We start from the raw sequence: 20,445 nt of genomic DNA on the forward strand, positions 1-20,445 counted from the left end.
GGCATACATATCTAAATGGAAAGCAAGCACATGCTTCTGAAGCAGCATACTTAGTTACATTTTTAAAGTGCTCTGGGATTCATCAAGTTTGACAGCACTATGTAACTGAATAGATCATTATCATACACATAACATATAATTATGCCATTGCAAATGATTTTTATTTTTGGTCAGATTGCATCGGATTCCTTGTAAGATCATGTCAGTGAATATATTTACCCTGTAATGTAGAATTAAAAGCTCTTTGTAGCCACAATACTACAAAAACTTTCCCTGCTATATACGTGGGTATGTAAGAAATAAATTGCGTTGTGGTGTCTTAGTGCATATGAAAATGACTGGAYGCATTTTGACACATAATTTTTTGTAATATATTGTGATAGGTTTTTTTAGTTATGTAATTTAAAAATTATTTCCCAGATATCTACATTTCTAACATAGCTCTCTGCTTTGAAAGTCAAAATAAGTTTCTTGCCTCATTTATTTACCTCAGCAAACTAATATTTATTTGAACTTCTTTCTCAGCACTATAGAACATGAGCAAGCAAATTTCTTGAAATTTTCCAAGCCTGGTATCAACTCAGGGCAAGTTCAACCAGGGAGATTCAGCAAAATACTTTATTAAATTTTTGGTTCTGTATATTTAATTCCCTTATAAGCAGAAAGGCATGTTCTCACCTTTCAAGAACTTTTCAGTTTTTGAAATTGAAATTCAAGTCTTGATTTTTTTAAAACTTTTCAGGAAACATCTATTTGTATTTGCTTTGTCATTCTCATGTGATTTTTAAAATAAGGCTTTATTCAGAAATGTTCTTGGTAAAAGCACTGTGAGGTGCCCAGAGAGGTCACCTGAGGCTTCCTTTAGAGTCAATAAGAAAAAATAAGAGAGATTAAGTTTATTGCAAGTGTCCAACACAAGTCAAGCACCTATCACTGCCTATTACTTCTCCTGATTCTGAATCATGATAATGATGTGGCTTATTTTGACCATATAAATTTAAAGCAGGGTTTCCCTTCAGTAACCATTTCTATAGGAACTAAGTGAGTGTAACTAGTCTAATTTASTGGCCCTCTATGAGCACTTTGTCCTCCTGCAAACATGTAAATACTGTGCCAGATAACTGAGAATGAAGACCATATCTCAGAATGAGATCACTAACAGATTTGATGGCAAAGAAGCTGTTTATCCATTACACACCAGGCCCTCTTACAGCAATGCCTCACGTTTGAGCTTTCTACTAACTGCTTAGGAAGAAAGAAGCACTTTATAGAGAGACTGGAACAACTYCCATTGTACTGAGTAGAATCACCTAGATTAATGCTAAAGGGAGATGAGAATCTTGAGCCAGGACAAGAGTGGATGAGAAGAACAGAACCATTTTTCATATGTCTCTTGTATACCCAAACGAGATAGCTCTTTATTCTGTTATCCATTTGTACAGTGCACTGATGGAGACAGTGAAAGAGTTGAGGAAGTTCAAACCTTAAATTCTCCATTCCCCAAGATGGATTATGAAAAGTGGTTTTCCTATCTGTACCAAAGAAAGCTTTGGAGGAAGAAGGAACACAATTCTGTAGCCCCCAAATTAGTGCTTTCAGATAGATGAATAAGAGCAAAGTTTGTTGGATTTTTATGAATAGGTTTGTCCTCTGATATTCAAGAATAATTTAGGACAATCAACCTAAGACCATGGTTTCTCTCARGTGGGGTGGCAGAAGGCTATTTTTGACATGCTTGGTAATTTGTGAATTTTAATTAGTGGATTTATAAGATTGTTGCCGTCAAAGGATGGATGACATCCATCCATCTATAACATCAGAGGATGGATTTTCATCATTCACATGGAATTATGGCCCTGATTTCCTATGACTGGGAAAAGCCCTTAATGATGAAGGAAAAATGCTGAAGACTATCTGCATGAAACAATGATGTGGGAACTTTGGGAAAACMTTTCATGTCTTTCACAGCTTGAAGGAAGAATTGACTCATCCTAACATAAACTATGGACAGATATTTACTTAGGGATATTTGAGAGTTAATATGACTTCCGTACTGATTTCTGTGAATTTTGGATCAAGCCATCATTTGAATAGTTCACTGTTTTCATGGAACACTAGGAAAGAGTTRTGACAGAAAATAATATAATAATCTCATAAATAATCTATCAAATTAGAAATGGATGTGTATATTTTATATCAATGTTTGTATCTTTCACACAGCTATGTAGGTGTAAGTTACATTGACTCTGAAGTCTCTGAGGCAGTGCTAAATATGAAAATTATATTTTCATATCATTTCACTAAACAAAATTCACTCACATTATTGTAGGAATTCCTTGAATAGATGTCTTGAGCTAACATGAGTTAACTTTTACAATATAGTTATGCTATCACTGGAACAAAGAAAATGCAAAGTTAAAGCTGYAGTGAATACTGCAATACTTGTCAGTTCATTACTCAGGAATGAAACAAAGGTGCTTAGCGTGGGAATGTGCTTAGCTTTCAAATCCTACATATTAAACATAGCCTGTTCTTGAGTAATACTCAACTGAATTCCGAACATTCTTTAAAAAACTATTTTCATTGAGAGATCAAATATTTAAGCAGATTTTCAAAACTGACTTGGCGTGGTGATTTCTAATAGTATTTAAGAATTCTCAGTAGTCTTAAGTAATAGATGTCTATATAAATTGCTTAAAAACTGGGCACATTATTCATGTGTATTCAAAAGATTCTTGACAGTTTTATTCCACTTTGAGTTATTGTAAGAATTTAATGCAAACCAGATTTTCAGATAATTTAGAAGTAAAGATTTATTTTTCTCTTGAAAAACAAAACATATTTACAATTGCAGATTTAATATTAAAAATATAGTAAAAACTTCCTTCATACAGTTTCACACCAAACTAATTATTCTTTTGTTGCATGGGTGGATTGAGAGATTTTTTTTTGTATTTTTTCTGATGCACACCTTTAATTTACCCCTGAAGCAGTACTATAATATCTTGAATCATCTTCTATCTTCTGTAGAAAGAAATTGTTCTTGCCATTTAATAAAGCGTTTTTAAGTGATTTCTAATTTCAATACTTTTATACTTGAAGTCAGCACTTTCACCCACAATTATCTTTAAAGTGACTACTATTAAGAAGCYGTATACATGACTGATTAATATGAACTCATTTTTTTTTATACTAAACATCATCATGAGACATACTTCAGCAAATACAAATTCAAACATTGATGAGGTCATACATACATCAAAAAYTGATGATATCGGAGTGTGTATATGTCCATAATGAATGTGTTAAGATTCAGGATGATTGTTAACAAGAATAATTATATATTTTAATCTATCTCCTGCTTTTCTGAAAACAACAGGCATTTTTAAAATAAATGATAACTAGATGGATTGTATGCTAAAGTTCCCTTACATTTCAGTAACATATATTAAATTTCTTTATCAATTCTTCTTTTTATCAGCTGATTATTAGAACRAACTTTTATTAGTTTATTAGAACAATTTTTTTTCCCATTCTCTCTGTTTCAAGATATTATTTTTGTTGTACTTTTAAGAGATTTTCCCCTACTCTATTTGCACAAGACTAGGCTGATCCAAACTCAGTATCTGCTTCTGCTTGTTGTCCTAGAGTTAAAAAAAAAAAACAAAAAACAAAACAAAAAAAAAACACTTTATACAAAGACTGTATGTATTAAAGCAAAAATATGTTGCTCTGTATTCATATGCAAACATATATTCTTGTTTGTAAATTGTTCATTGTTATTTTCATATGAACATATAGCAATACAAAGAATACGATCAGTGGTGAAAGGTTGGTTATATGATCATAGAAACTAAGCAGAGCCTGAAGTGTTCATTACTAAACTTCTACATATTTTAAAAAAATATTTGAGGTGTAAAATTATTCAAGTAAGAAGCTCGTGTTGTTGTCTAGAAATCTGAGAAATATTCTTTATCTTTACTTCTCCTTTAGGACATCCGTGTGGGTTCATTTAAATAATGTTACATTTTAAAAAGAGTATAAAGATAATGGTATAGATGATTATGTATGATTAATGTATACTGACTATGGCACAGGTTTTTAATTAAAGCTTCTTCTCTGATGTTCTTTCCACCCCAATTTTAACTATAACTTCTAATTTTTTATTTTGTTAAAACATAGACAGTATGAAGTATGAAACCAAATCACAGTTTGGTGATGGGGTTAAAAAATCATTGAGGGTATGTTAAGACCAGCAAGGCTATTTTTCCTTTCAGTTTAATTCCTGATTGAAGTGTAGTTGTGGTAAATCTGCTATTAGAAAATCTGCTATGGAACTAATTCAAAAATAGACACTAATGATCTTACCATCCCTCTGCAGACAAAACTCATACAAATATCAGCTAGAAATCTGCTTTTGGAATAATAGCAAACTTTGACCCTTCACTTTTTATTTTACTTAATTCTAGATAAAGGTAATTTTTCCCTTTGGACACATGTATGCAGCTCATACCGAAGAAGATCAGACTCATTTTCAAAGAGATTTGCTCTTTGTGTTTTTTGATGTTTTAGTCTTTTAGGCCTTTAACTTACTCTAATTCTTTTTGTTGTTCTTTTCTCCCCCTCCCCCTTAAGCTGTCTAGCAGCATTTTGGATATAYATAGCAGTGACCATGGAATGGCACCAGGTAATATGGGTCTCACAAATGCCTCTTGCCCAGCTACTCTACCTGTAAAAAGGGAACTCACAGGTAAAATAACCTTCTTTTTTTTAGTACTTTATAATTTTAATTTTAGTATTTATCACAAAGTTCAATAAATCTTAGCCATGAAATAGATCTTCTCCATAATCATTGCTTGATAAATTTGCAACAGTTTGTACTGTTTCAATGAACATGAGGTACAAAGTTCAAGGAGAAATGTTTTCTTTCTATTCTCTGTTTAACAATTCGGAAACAACATTTGCTCTGTTGCTATGTGATTTTTTTTTTAAATGAATATCATACTTCTAAAAGGACTAATTATTTTATGAAATGTAGTGGAGGCTTCCACATGTTGGCTCCTGATCAATGATATAAATAAATTTCATGCATTACATTTGTTCCAGGATGAACAGATGACTCTTTTAAAAGCTTACAATAAGGCTATTCAAGGTAAATCTATATTAGTGGATTAACAACTTTAAAAGTTACATTCAATTAATCCAAAGAATGCTAACAACCATGTACAATTTATYAGTGTCACTCAAAGGAAACAGTGAGTTTGTTCAATATGAATATCTAGAAATCTGATTAACTCTTGCATTATGGGATATACAAATCTGGATTCACACTGGTGTATTGTAAGGTTTATCCTGTTGTGAAGTACAACAAGTTGAAGAAAAATAGTAATCTATGGTATTTCTACATGTTTAAATAATAAAAATGTGCAATAACAAAACTTAAGAAAMCTACCAGACTTGTTTAGGAAATTAGTACTCAACATAGATTTGCTTATGATCTTGTATAATAATAAAAAGACTAAAAGCCTGCTGTTAGTTAAAAGAGTCCACTTTGAAAGGGTAAAAGGGAGGCAGAAATAGCAACTTAAGGCCTGTTTTAATAAACATTGCTTTCTGTCAGAAGCAGATACACGAGCAATGGCAAAGGAGAGACAAAAAAAGGATAACCACAATCTCAGTGAGTATATATTCATATATGATACGGAGAATTTATGGAGAATACTGAAATAATATACATTACACACTATGCCTCTGCTCTCAATTCAAATTGATTAGTTAATTAAACTGAATTCAGTCTGCAGGCAAACACACACCTTTTCTTGTTTTTCCTTTAATTGAATTGTTCCTTTCCTTTTCCTTTTCTTTCTTTAAAAATATTATTCCTGCTGCTAAGTTTTTATTCTACCATTTTACACATATCCTGCATGCTTTACTGGGTTTTCCTTTTAGCTTGGAATAATCTTTGAGAATTACAGTGCAAAATGGATAAGAAAGGAGGAAAAGGGAGAAACGGAACAGGGAAGACCCAGACTCCTCACAACTTCCTTTAGACTGAAGCACCAAGTGAGAGGTTCCAGTCAGGCTGAATCTCTCTACGGGCAACAGGAAAAAAGCCCATCTTAGTTTCTGTAAGCAATTTTTGTAGATTGTAAACAGACTATGTGGATTTTGGAGCTTCTTGTTAGCCTGTGTTCTCTGAAGTGTGATTGCAGCTGCTGCCTGTCTTGACTGGGCAGAACTAAAGAGATGTTCTGGATACAGAAAAGATAGTGGGTGTCCAAATTGTCCGGAATTGCAGCAGGAGGAAAGACAGGAGCAAGCTATCTACTATGTAAATATTAAACAAAAATTATTAAAATATATGACTATATATTTATTTCTTTTTGACCCACAGTTATTTTGACAGCATTACTTGTTTGGTTGCTATGTGCTTTTGTATGTTATGTTATCCTAAGCATTCAAACATATTGGTGCACATGGGATATGAGGAATCATTTAATAATACATTCATGTACACTATAATCCTTTCTACTAAATATGTGGGTCACAACTGGAAAAAATGAAGCTCCTTTAATCCATTGAGTGAAATTCCTCTTTCTTGAGAGAGAAGCTAATACATTCCACTCAGTGAAAGCACTTTACTAGGGTGAAAAATAACATCTAGAGCATTCCCTGTGTTGGAAACAACTAATAATTGCAGTCAATTCACTAGCTGCCACACTAACCTCAGAAACTCACTTAGGCAGTAAGAAAAAATATCTATTCATAGGAGGAGTATAAAAGTAATATAAGAGATGGGGCTGAAACTTAAAATAGTCTGTGAGTAAGTATGACTACGAGAAGATTGAAGTTAGCTTAGGAAGAGCTTCTGGGCCTCCCTTCTCTGCACACTTTTTTTAATGTAAGTCTTTTGAATTGTAAAGACTGGCTTTTTGGCTTCCATTCAAAATTAGGCCATCAAACTTGAAATGAGCATTTACATAACTGGATAAAGGAGAAGATGTGTCTGGTCTGTTCATGTTCTAAGCTGGTCTATTAACTTTGATCTGCTTTAGTATAGCTGATTTATTATGGTGAGCCCAAGGTAAGAAGGTCTTTTGAGAAGCAAGGGAAAACAGAAATGGCTCAGTGCAGTGCCAGTCATGGGCCAAAGTCGATTCCCCAAAGAGAGATGGGAGATGCTTTTGGGGCCTGTCTGTTATAAAAAGTGATATTTTGCATATAAAAATAGCTGGAGAAAAACTAGTGAGGAAGCAGAAGCGATTTCTCTCTAAATTAGTGAAATGAGAGACAGATAACAGGCCTTTATTCCATTGTAACTAAGCTACACATAAACAGATCTACTATATGTAGTTCCTCTTRGAAGGATCAATTTAAATACAACAAACATAGTTTGGGTTATTTAAATTGTATTTGTTCCTTTACATTTTTTTCTGTGGCTTTTGAAAATTATTGTAAATTTGCTCAGGCAGTCTATCACTCAAGTAAATAAAGTAAATAAACACTGAAGTGTTTTTTGGAACACAGTCTGTTCTCAGCTTCAGTTATGTTCTTTGTGGATTTCACTGCTGATATGTTTTAGCAGAAAAAGGCAAAACAAGAAGCTGAAGGCATTAACAGTAGTCGAGATAACCAACCTGCTAACCAAAGCTGTAGCAGGAGTTTTGACATAATGTGCACTGTTGGATGAGTTGCCTTTTGCTCTTGTTGATGTCATCACTCTGTTGAGATGGAAGATCACTGTATGGGAACAGAGTGTGGAAAACGCATATAGCCACACACACACACACACACAMAMAAAAAAGATGCGTTATCCCACATCTAAGGAAAAAGTGACTAAATTATTCAATAGGAATCCAGCAGCAAAGGGATGGGAAACCTACCAAGTTGGGTAAGAGGATACTGATCATGGGGTTTATCCGAAGAGTATATATGAAACATGTAAAATAGCATGTTGAAATTTCTATTTGAGGAAGAATATTCCATTGACTGACTTATTTCTCTTTAACAGTTGAGAGAAGAAGGAGGTATAATATTAACTACCGCATCAAGGAGCTTGGCACACTCATCCCCAAATCTAACGATCCGTGAGTTCAGCAGTCTTTTCTGTAACAATATTTGTATTTTAAACAACAACAACAATAAKAAGAAKAATAATTAAAATATTGCATAGTCGCTTTAGGGATGACTAATGAGATACAGAATTTACAATGCCAAGTTATTGGCTGAAATCAAGCTGTCCAAATGTTTGAGTGATTTTTGGTGGCTCTTAGGAAATCTTATGTGAAAGGATAATAAAAGGAAAGCGAATCTATTAATTCCAGGTTGTTAAAGAGACTTCCACACTAAGTTAGGGAAAGTGAATCTATTAATTCCAGGTTGTTAAAGAGACACTTCCAGACTAAGTTAGGGCAGGGAGAAGAGAAATCAGTTCAACACCAGAAATTTCTGGCCCCTTTTCCCTGGAGAAATTGGTTTGTCTCTGGAGAAGGAAGGAGTGATGCTTCCCTAGTCATGGGCCCTCTAGTGGGATAAAATGTGTGCTGTAACTCTCTGTCTTGGTTTAAAAAAAAGAGTTTAAGAATCCATAGACTGATGAGCATTTTTCAGAAGTCTGCTCCTCTCAGTGGGGGAAAAAAAACAGCAGTCCTGAAATGAAAGGTATTTTTCTGATGAAAATAATAATTGCTATTATAATAGCATTTTATACTAATGCATATACTTACAGTAACATAAAATGTACACTGCTTAAACTATACTTGCATTCCCTGAAAGCTTGTATTTGTCATCATCTCCCTCAGTAGAAAAACCTATTGCAGGATTAGCAATAGCAGTTCAGTTTGATATTTAATGCTGGAYCTTAGCCTGAGATTTCTTGTGTCAGTCAGAGATATGTTAGGATTTGATATGATTGTGATTTGTATAAAACTCATTATACAGATTTTGTCTTTATCATTTGCATGTCAGTGCAGACCTGCAGTGCAGAGCCAGTGCAGACCTTGCTTCAAATGAAAGCATCTATTGATAAGCCAGCCTTTGCCCCTCCACCTCCCTACATTCCCCCCCAAGATTAAAACTTTTAATTGTATGGGAGACTTTTATAAAAATCTAAAGCTGTGTCAAACTTAGATAAGTACAAGCTTGGCATGACAAGCCATTTTGAGTAAAATCCCTGGAAAACACAACTGTTTTGAGAGAATTAATAGAGTGGTTCTACAGCATCAACCRAAGATTAGATAGTCATGTTGCTGTTATTAATAAGAGTTTGGTATAAAAGCTGAGGTAAAAAAAAAGCATTCTGAGCTCCTAAATTCAGTTTAGTTCACATGTGATCTACAAATACACTTTGTAGATGGATTTTAATTTTGCTCATGTAAATCTCCATATTCAAAACTATTTGGCGAATAATTGAAAGATTACTCAGAAAAACAGTGGATGGCACTGTTGGTTTGCAGCTATAAAGCAATAATGGAAGCAAGTTATGCTGCAATTAGAAATGGGGGTGAGGTACAAATTCCAATTATGATTTTTGATAGCCTGCAGAGGTGTTTCAGTTGAGTATTTTAGTTTGGATCCGGATCTAGTTTATAAATTTATTCCAAAATTAAATACCTAGATCAATCATTTAAACTCCTCCTAAAATGAATGATCTGCACATGCAGCTTTGCTGCAGTGATGATGGATTTTACTCACTGATTTGGGGGAAAATTCTGTAAAAAGGGTTCAGGAAAAGATGCTAATGACATTAGCTTTTCTTGTTTTAGTTTCTAAATTCAAGAATGATTTTGACAGCCATATGAGCTTATGTTTATAAAAGCAGTATGCAAAATTAAGTGTCCCAAGTTCTCAGGATTGCTGTTTCAAAAGACTTGTAATCAATACTGAGTTTAAAATAGCTTGTTTTCTTAAAATACCATGTTGTTTTGTTGGCACAGAAAAACAAATTTTTTTTTTTTTTTTTTTTTTTCTGGAATGGTCCTGTATTTCCAAATCATAACTCAGTGTCCTTACCATCTCTTTCAGTTCTTGCCTTTTCCTTCATAACACCCTATGTGCCCCCAATTTGCTCTCTTCTTCTTTGAAAGAAAAAGATATATCAGTTCTTGCAATATTTTCTCTGTGGCATTTTATCACACATAGCATTTTCACCTCATATATTGATTTGAAAAAATTCTTCCTGTAGTGGGGACTTAGCTGTAAATGGAGACACTTTACTGATGCTTGGACTAATAATGGTGAAGCAAATCAGTTCTTGCATTGAAGAGCAAATACTACTATATCTGAGTCACTGTGGTTAACATGCCTGTATCAGATGACTTCAAGAAGATTACATTCAAACCCAGGAACAGCAAGGACATTTTTGATGCTATTTAGAAAACTTTGAAGATTTGTATTTCTTAGAAGTCTTGATGTTGTTGTTGTGTTTCACTTTCGTTTTGTTATACATTGGTTTGATTCCTACAGAGGTTCCACAAAGATTCTCTTTTGATTGGATTAAAASCTCCATTTTCCTCTCTCTTTTTACTTAATAGTGAGAAATGTGAATTGCCTTGCTAATTGAACGGGTGTTCTAAGTTCGTCAGCTTTAGAAAATGGAGATAAACCTAATGGCTTTCTTAAGTTGCAAAGAACTCTGTTTCTTTTGTTCAATTTTCAGCACTTATATGTCCAAATGATAGATGCTCCATAAATGCAAAATTGTTAGATAGAATAATTTTAAAGTGGAATTAAAATTGGTCCAAAATACCCACTGAAATTTTGCTGAAATAAATACAACCTGCTTCTTTAAATATACCTATTTTTCTATTCTTGCTTYTTTTATGTTAAGCCTTTCAGATTGCAATTCCAGGGGTTTAACAGGACTTCGTAGTATGACAGAGTCTGGAAATGCTAACACAAGAACTATTTTATGGTAGTCAGACTGGAATAATCAGAAATAACAAGAAAAAAATCTTTCATGTAAGAATTCTAGGCATTTTATAAAACCAAAATGTTGAGAGAATAACTGGTGGTTTGGGAAGAATTAGTGGATTGTTCTCACTCTTTCCATGCTTAAAGCACCTCTCTGTGTCTGAGGTTGTGTTGTCTCTGGACACAGCTCCTCAGGGCCAGAACTGCCAAGCTTAATGTAAAGCTTGTGCAAGCAGAAAATTTTCCATAGAAAATGGAAGTTTGCTGTCCTTTCAGGAGAATATGCTTAGTAATTGCACAGGTCATCAAAACAGGTTCAAAGTCCTTCAAGATATTTCTTTGAACAAGCTCAGTTTAAAGATAATTTCTGAGAAGATAGAGAAGAAATGGTCTGCAAATGTAGTTTGAACTTCAGTAATTTGTTATTGGTAACAGCTCTCTGATTGGCAAACCTTGTGACTATCACCTACTCACAGACCATGAGTTTTAGCTTTAATAATAACAGTTTTAATTTAATAGTAATAGTTTTAATTTTAGTTGATCAGATGCTTTTGTCCTTTATGCAATTCTTCAGCTTTCGTAAACTGGGGAAGCTCCTTTGACTTCAAAAGAGTTACCCTAACAGAAAAGAGCTGAAAATCTGTCTCATGGCTATGTTTCTTTTCTCCTAGATAGATGACTGTTTTGCTAAGTTTTGGACCTTTTAGTTTTGTAGAGAGATTCATTTGTTAATGGAGGACCTAAGAGTTGGGCACTAATAAAGCACTATATATTCTTCACTTTTTCGCTAGTTTTCCATACAAAACATGTTGTGTAGTAGACCTCTGTTAATTAGTTAGATAATACCTCTGTAATTTGCTTAAAATATCCTATTATTTATTGTACTAGTTACATCTAAATTTTCTGATAAGTTGAAAGCTGACACTTGTGCTGGTAGCTATACTAACACACTTCCAAAGCCATAGTCCTCCTTGGGCTCCAGGGATGGAGGCCTGCAGGACCTAAGTGGCTCTCAGCTGACCTGCTGGTAAGCAGATTTGCTCATATGTATTAGCATCTACAGAGCTGAAGCCTAATATACACACAATAATAATGTAGGTTTAAAAGAAAAAAACAATCAGGAATGAATAGAGACTAAAACATGAAAAGAACTCCTTCCACCTCCAAAGATTAGTTTGTTTGCATCAAGCTACATAACTTCAAAACAGTTATGAATGTCAATTTTTAATATAGTTTTATAAAGCTATTATCTAGTTTAATAAAGCAGATAAAATGACTAAAACTAACAGTGGTTGTTTACTTTAAAAACAAATACTTCAATGTTTTTGTGGGTCTCACATGTTGAAATTTTGTCTCTGTTCTRTACTGTGCAGGAATGATGTAGAAATTGCTATAGTTTTTCCTTGCAAGCATACCTATCTGGAACAGGTACTACGGAATGGCCTGAGTTGGTTATTCTCAAATTTCTGAGACCAGTTTAAATAGAGCAGTTTTGTCCTCCTCGGGCTTGTTTTTAGGACCAGAACTTGTTTCTTTGCTCTCTGTCTTTTTGATCTAAGCCTTCTTGAAGTGAAGTGGATAATCTGGATAAACACTTTTGTCTTTATATTTAATGTGATGGTGGCCATTATAAAACATGGAACTTTATCAGAAATCCAATATTTTCAATAAAATTCATTCTTATTCCAAGGCCTCCCATACATGACAGTCCTTGTGCACATTCATTGTGGTTAATGGGACTACCTGAAACTAGAAGTTAAAATGTGTTTTCCTAAATCAGTTTTAATCTCATTTTTTGAGAAATGTGTATTTTGAGCTGGACTCTATATGTAGCTATGACCTTTAACCTGTTGTACATTGTTTCAAGCTTTGTGAACACACTTGATCAAAAATTTTTGTCATATACCAGTCACTGTGGTGATTTCTTTGCTCTCTCGTCAATGAGGAGTGGCATTCAGCACAGACCATTTTTTTCTCAACAAGGATAAAAACAACCTCATTAGTAAGTCAGGTAAAAGGAGTAGTATAKTTGAAACGTTCTTTAAAAATTTAGGCTTAAGTCCTCAGTAATGTATATTTCCTAGTTCATTAATGCAGAAATACTGCACATAGATTTTAATCTTAGAGTTAATAATAAAAGCAATTTTCACTAAAAATATAAAAACTGTAATGGTAGAATCATGATATTGCATTTAGCTCTCCCACAAAAAGTCACTTTATTACTTTCTTTTGACACTTATTTTCATTCTGGGATTAATTTTACTATATAAGGGCTTCTTAACTATTCTATTAAAATTTCCATTCAGAAGCAATAATATCTAAGAGTGAATAATAGTCATGTAAATCATTATTTCATATTAATGTAAAAGATTTTGTAAGTTCTTATGAATTCTGCTGACATGCACAATTGTGAAAAGGTTATCTCTACMTTCTGCAGTGATATGCGCTGGAACAAAGGAACTATTTTAAAAGCATCAGTGGAGTACATCAAGTGGCTACAAAAAGAACAACAGAGAGCCAGAGAATTAGAACACAGACAGAAGAAATTAGAGCAAGCTAACAGAAGACTTCTRCTTCGAATTCAGGTTTGTATAGAAGTGTTGCCATGAGCTACAAAGCATTCTTGCTACTTATCCCTCATCAGATTTTATTAATCTATATCATATTTCCCCAAATGACATTTATTAAAAATGAATAGATTTTCTCTTTTTATTGCTATAAATATCGGGGGGGTATCTTTTTATATTTCTAGGAAATTCCTTTGTTAATTTGTCTTTACATAAAGAAATACATGGGCAGTTAATTAAATATTTGTAGAGACAGTTTTCACATAATATCCTGTATTTGTCCTGCCAAGAATCAATACTGGACACTAAACTCTCTTCTATGTGTTCATTTCACTTTAGAAGCCATTTCACACATTACAATGCTATACTATATCAAACAACATCTGCTTGTGTGACATGAAACATCAGAATATGGCCCTGACTGTCACATATGCTAGATTAGAGTATATATGTGCATATATATATATATGTGTGTGTGTGTATGTATATATGTAGTTAATTATCATCAGATATTGTAGTATATACATATATCTATATATCATAAGCATCATCAAGTAAAGTATCTTCTATTTCTTAGATAGCAAGTCTGATCTTCCATGCATTAAAGGCTAGAAAGCTGTAACCTTTCTCTACCACTCACATATGCATGGCCCAGTAGTATAGGTGATGGTTTTAGAATCCTCYCCCTTAAGTTCTTCTAGCAACATAATGATGGGAGTGGAATTAGAAAGGAACTAACCTGTGATATGCCACRCTGCAAATGATCATAAATTCAACATTATTGTATTTGAAATGTAGGCCCAGTTGTTACTATTTTTAATCTGTATGTTTGACAGATTATGCTTATTATTGCAGTAATTCTGAAGACACTGCTTTCGCTTCCAAAATAATTATTGAATTGTTTTTGTTTGAAACATTAGGAACTAGAGATACAGGCTCGGGCACATGGTCTTCCTATCATGTCTTCACTCAGTGCTGTAGATTTAGCTGCCCAGGTCATCAAGCAGCAGTCTTATCCAGAGGAGAACTCGGTGGACTACTCTCAACAAATGTCTCTGGCACATGGACCAAATTCTGATGGATCAACAGCCTTTTCCGATCCACTTTCACATTTCACAGATTTGTCCTTCAGTGCAGCTTTAAAAGAGGAACAACGRCTCGAGGAAATTTTACTGGATGACACAGTATCACCGTTTGGAACGGATCCTCTCTTGTCTTCCACGTCACCAGCTGCATCAAAAGAGAGCAGCAGGAGAAGCAGCTTTAGTACAGATGATGGAGATGATTTATAAAAGCAGAGGTAGCCTCTTGAATCTTTAACCACTTCCTCTTTTGACTGTTGGATATAAGCATGATGTTTGCTTATTTCAAATAGGAACATGGAAACCAATGTGAAGATAAGTTGCTACAATGCAAGGGTTTAAATGAGCCCTGACTTCACAGGAACATGAGATGGACATGAAGTCGTATGACTTTGCTCTGAATTTAAAATATCTACTCACATCTGACATTTGCACAAATATTCTTTATCACAGGGAACATTTTACTATCTTCTTCCGATTATTTTTTCAGCAATATGAGAATTGAGAATGGTTACCAGAAGAATACCCACATGACAAAAGTATATCCCAGCTTATTTAAGTCTGCATTCACTTCTCTCTGCTATATCAAGAGTTTTAGTCATCTGTTAATTTCTTCTTTTATAAATAAAATTAGAAGTTTGTATTAAAAGCTGTAAAAACATGCAAAACAACAGGGAAATATTTAAACTGTGAATTATATATGATACAAATATTGAAGTCYGGAAAAAAAACCCAGTCATGATTTGTACGAATGAAGTGAGCATGTGTTTGTCACTGTATAGCTTTCTCTTTAAAGAAAACTAAAAATCCACTAAATGTTTCATGGAATCATTTTTTTTTTTTTTTTTTTTGGTAAGAAAAGATCAGACTTTTAATATATATTTCAGAAAAATAATGGAAATTAACACTATGATGGAGCTGCAAAAGAACTTACCACAWAGAAAGAGATACAGTGTTGCAGCCAAGAGTATTCAGAAGGACTTTATAGATGCACAGGACTCAACAAAAATATTGTGTTACAGTCAACACAATTTAAAATAACCGCTACTGGTAATAGGGCTATCTCTGTCAGCTGCTTATTCCACAAGTATTCAAGCTGTGTCTATATTATATGGAAGTGATCATAATTCAGAGACAAGATACCACTCTTTCACGATTTGAGTTTTCTTTGGCAGTGTAATAATGTTTTTCTAAAGGGACTCTTCCAAACCCCACCCCTTGATCCATTTGGAAAGGGAGGGAAATTACAAGATTCCCATTATACATATAGAAATGGGGAAATTTATCTTCAATATATGTTTCCTCGTATTGTCTCTTCTGTTGCTGGTTCTCAAAATGAGTTCTCCAAAATGACTWGTTTTCTAGTTCTCGTGAGATCTGTGTTCTCCCAAGACTGTAGAACATTACTAAATAATCCAGATAGTGTCATGATAACTGTTTAACTAGAAAGTTAGCCAGGAGATGCTAAATTGCCTCTAGATGGCTATGAAAGACAATGGAGTGTCCGATTTAAAAGCAGTATTTGTGATTTTAGGAAACTCGAGCATTTGTGTGGGTTTATGCAGGCTACATAGATGTAAGCTGAACAAAGCAGACTTCTTGTTAGATATGTGCTCTCACATAGTCCAGACAAACCTTTTCCTTGACAAAGGTTCAGGTGTGCTTCTGTGCTTCCACTGTATGGTTAAAAATAATAATAGCAAACAAAAGGGCTCTGGTCATTCTCATCCTTTTTCTTTTATTGACATAAAGGAAAGGAAAGTGATATGCATATTAAACAAAGGTAATTGAACATAGGACAGAACATCATTTTAATTGGAGTGCTTCTATAAATTAGTTTCATTAGGTAAAGAAATCACTTTGTCATAGTTTTGCTGAAGACTAGCTAATACCGAAAGTTGACTACAAAATATGATGACTTAAAAGTAACATTTATATTCACATTATGCTTAGTGTAGGATGTGTATTGTCCGTTTCAGCTGATGAAAGGAGAGGATACTTAGTTGGTATTAAATGCCATTTGTCCTTGTACTGTAGTTTCTACTACATTAGTTTTAAATACACCAATGTGGATTGCTCATAATGGAGAAAAAGAAATTAAATATGAATGTATTACATGATTTTCCCATTGAACTTTTACATAGGAGTTAGACCATTCTTCTGAACTGTATTGACTTTAAATAACATCTTGAATTCCACCACCTTTATAAGCACTGTTCTTTAAAAAAACACATTATAGTACATCCATTAWTTTTTTTCAAGTTGATTTTCATTTTTCTGACAATTACTTCAGTCTAAAGCACTGGAATCTTTTCCTGCATGAAAGACTTAACAGGAGACAGGAAATGCTCTTTTTGCAAAATATCATATTGCATCTATCAATAAATATATCCAGGTTGTCTTCATTCAAACGTATCTGTCCCTACCCACCAGAACACTAAATGTACCCATAATTGTAGATGTTTATTATGGTAATGTTGTCTAACAACCATCATCCATCATATGTTTTTCCAGCAAGAAATTGTCATATTTAGTATTTTCACCAGCAACTGTAGTGTGTGTTACAGTATTACCCTTGAAATTAAATGGTGATACAGGACACAAAATAGGCTATGCTGATATGCCCTTGACAATCTAGGACATTTTGGAGATAAATAGGAGGTATGAAAGATATATAGGAGGGCTAGTAACCCTGCTCTAAGCTTTCTGGAATAAGCCTTCCCTCTCCCTACTCAGATTTAGTGAGACTGCTGCAAAGCTTGGAGGAGTGCTTAGGGCAGGGCAGRACTCAGAGGCTTAGGCTTGCAGAGGTGCACAGAGGAAAGGGCTACATGAAATTAGGGACAAATCCTGACATCCTTACTCARGCGAAAATACTTTTGTGTCCATGGGCATTTTCCAGGACTAAAGTCTGGTGCATGAAGACCTATACAGGTCTGTTTAAAGCAAGCTCAGGAAAGAGCTGCATAATATGGCTCTGGGTCTAGAAAAAAAAATTAGACTTGCACAGTTTGACCTAAAGCAGGGGAGAACATGAACGTGAGGGAGACTGACCTTTTTTTTTTTTTTTTTTTTTTCTTCCCCTAAAATGTATTAAATTACAAATCTTTGCTTGTTTTCAGTAGCAGCTGTTCAAAGCTAATGGACACATTCTTACAGAATACACAAACCACTGGACTGATAATTATACAAAAGGAAAGGGAGCTGAAAAATTAACATCTTGTTTAATTCATGAAATGAATATACATGCTGTACTAAGAGCAGAAAAATAAATTATTTCACTGCATATAATGTGACTAGTTGAAAAGCTATAGTAAGTGCAAACAGTTTTAACAAACAGGAAAGGAGTTGCTTTATATAGTAAAATAACTAAATATAATTCAGTCATTTAATCTTAATAAGAACATTGTTATTGTAATACCTTTTGACTTTAATAGGGCTGTATATATGAAAGGGGGATGTAAAATTATTGTAATTTAAAATTATGTTAAGTCTCTTAGATAAGTAAAGGCATTTACATTACTGTTATGAGACTGTAGAATATTTTTATAATAATTGCTATTTTTCATTGTTAACCATATAGTATCTTGTTTTCTAAGTCAACATATGCAGAGAGAATGTACTTTTATTACATACTGTACATGCACTCTTTTTTAAATTACATTTTATACATGCTAGTATGTTATGTTTTTTATATGAACACAATTAAAAGGAAAAAAATTAAAACATTCCTTGGAAAACTTCGCTATCCAGCCCCACAAAGAATGCCATCACAGGACAATATAACATCGACTAAGAACATTTGAGATACCTAACAGACAAAACACTTCACAACTGCTAAACATCTAGTCCATTATGATACATCATGATCCAGTAGCCTCCCATTAATAAAAATAATTGATACATTCTTTAATATGGTCTCCTGCCATCTGCTTATTCCTGCTGCTAAGGCTTTGATTTATGGAAAGTGTTTTCAGAATGTTGCAAAATTGCTAGCAGGCACGATGATATCTGTTAAATCACTAAGAAGCTCTACAAAACCTTTTAATGTACTAGATGTTCCCCAGACAATCTAGGATAAACAGAATATTGTATTTTAAGATGTAAAACATTTTTTAAAGCTGATAATTAGGTAGCATTTTGGCACTAAAAGATACTTTTACTTAATGAATTAAGTAAGGATTTGGGTTGCAATTTGAATTCCTAATGTCAGAAGTCCTGCTTTCTTTAGAAGATATTTGGTGCTTTCTGTGCATGAAATGATGCAAAAATTTAAGCTAGTAACATATATTTCAGTCATAGTTTTGTAATAATGTGTTTGTCTCTTGTTAAATAGTGCTCTTTGTGTGCATCAGATAAACATTTATTTCTAATAAAGATGCTCTCCAGAGTCTTTTTATTTCACTAAATCATTAAGGCACCCCTATTAATGTTAAATCAGAATAATATTATAAATATTACTTCAAGTTCAGTGATTAGCCAAGAATGGAAGCTTTGCTTTTTTACATATTTATTATGCACTTAGGATTTGATCATAAAAGGTACTCAGTTCCTTTGTGAAAGACTGAGAGCTGTCAGTTCACTTTGAAGAAAGGCTATGCTTAGCTTGTTGCAAATCAGACTCTTAATGACTAAAACACAGGATCAGATAATAAAAATCAGAAGTTATTTCAAAGATTAGAAAGCACTATATAATACATTACATGATTAAAAATAGTGATGTTAGAAATTGACAGACAAACAGCTCTGAGTTTAGCAATATTTCTATTGACAATCAATGGGAGATTAGAGGAAAACCTACGAAGTTTTGATAATAATCAGTCACCAGACCAGAAGTCTGTTTTTTAAGGGGACTGTAATAGTGGCGTATGCTAGGGTTTATTGGTTAAATCACTAGTACCCATCAAGTTAAATATATATCAATTTCATTAATTGGCAACCACAAGACAAATGTTCTATATTCAGGGTGGTGATGATTTTGATATAATCCACCACATTGTGGTTAAGTATATGATTCATGTAATAAGAAAAAGGTGCCTCCAGGCTATTGTTCCTAGCATGGATTAAAATTTACATATTGCTTCTCCTTATGTCAAAACATCTGGTGCCTGCAAATGCTAACATTTCGTTAAAAAGTTTCGCAAGATAGGAAAAGTGGATTGGAAACATTGCATGTGAATCATTCAAGCATTATAATGGAATAAGAGGGTGAGTTATGAACAGGCAGATTGAAGAAAACAATAGTCTGAAGAGATTCATATGCTTATGAGTCTGATAGACAACTCTTTTTATGAAAAGGGGAAATGCCTCAAATGATAAAAAATAATCTGATTTAAAAAAAAAAAAGTCATTGAAATACATCTTCTTAATTCCTTTCCAAAACATATTTTAAAAAGAAAAATGTGTGTATTAAACAAGATCATGGATAACCTATTTAGGTCATACCTTCACTTCAGTGCATGGATGCTCATTTTCCCTATCTCCATGCAGTTTTCCCAGAAAACTATGTGTTTCTTAMCTTTATTCTCCTACCTGTAAATACTTATTATAGCAGTAAGTCAAGGAATAGCAAGGTAAATCTGAAAAGATTTGGAAGATTACTTATCCTAATTATCTTAAGTCCTTGAAAAGCCTAACATCCCTTGCATCAGCGTTTTCACTCAAGACCTTTTCCCCATTAATTTCTATGTGGAATTAGGTGTTAATTTTGGTTTATTTAAAAACAGAACAAACAACACATTATTTGCCACTAGGCTATCTGAAAAGCCACATCACAGATTGCTGCAACTGGAAATGTCATTAATGCTGGAAATTGCCTTCTGGAGTATACTGTTTTCCATGAAGTACCTTGAGTAGTGATATCTATTAATTTTCCAGAATCAAAA

General features: G+C 33.6%; 1 protein-coding gene across 1 annotated transcript in view; it reads left to right on the top strand.

Moving 5' to 3' along the window:
* The window catches only part of TFEC (transcription factor EC), an 83,073-nt gene extending 68,038 nt beyond the window's left edge, over positions 1-15,035 (top strand). Inside the window, exons 4-8 of the mRNA XM_026033225.1 lie at positions 4,636-4,750; positions 5,621-5,677; positions 8,012-8,087; positions 13,349-13,496; positions 14,399-15,035. Of these exons, the coding sequence (XP_025889010.1) occupies positions 4,636-4,750; positions 5,621-5,677; positions 8,012-8,087; positions 13,349-13,496; positions 14,399-14,770 (768 nt within the window). The 3' untranslated portion in view covers positions 14,771-15,035. The remainder of the gene's footprint in view (positions 1-4,635; positions 4,751-5,620; positions 5,678-8,011; positions 8,088-13,348; positions 13,497-14,398) is intronic.
* Positions 15,036-20,445: the final 5,410 nt, after the last annotated feature.

This window comes from Nothoprocta perdicaria, unplaced genomic scaffold (genome assembly GCF_003342845.1).
Source record: "Nothoprocta perdicaria isolate Ctin4 unplaced genomic scaffold, notPer1 scaffold_125, whole genome shotgun sequence".
NCBI classification, from domain to species: domain Eukaryota; kingdom Metazoa; phylum Chordata; class Aves; order Tinamiformes; family Tinamidae; genus Nothoprocta; species Nothoprocta perdicaria.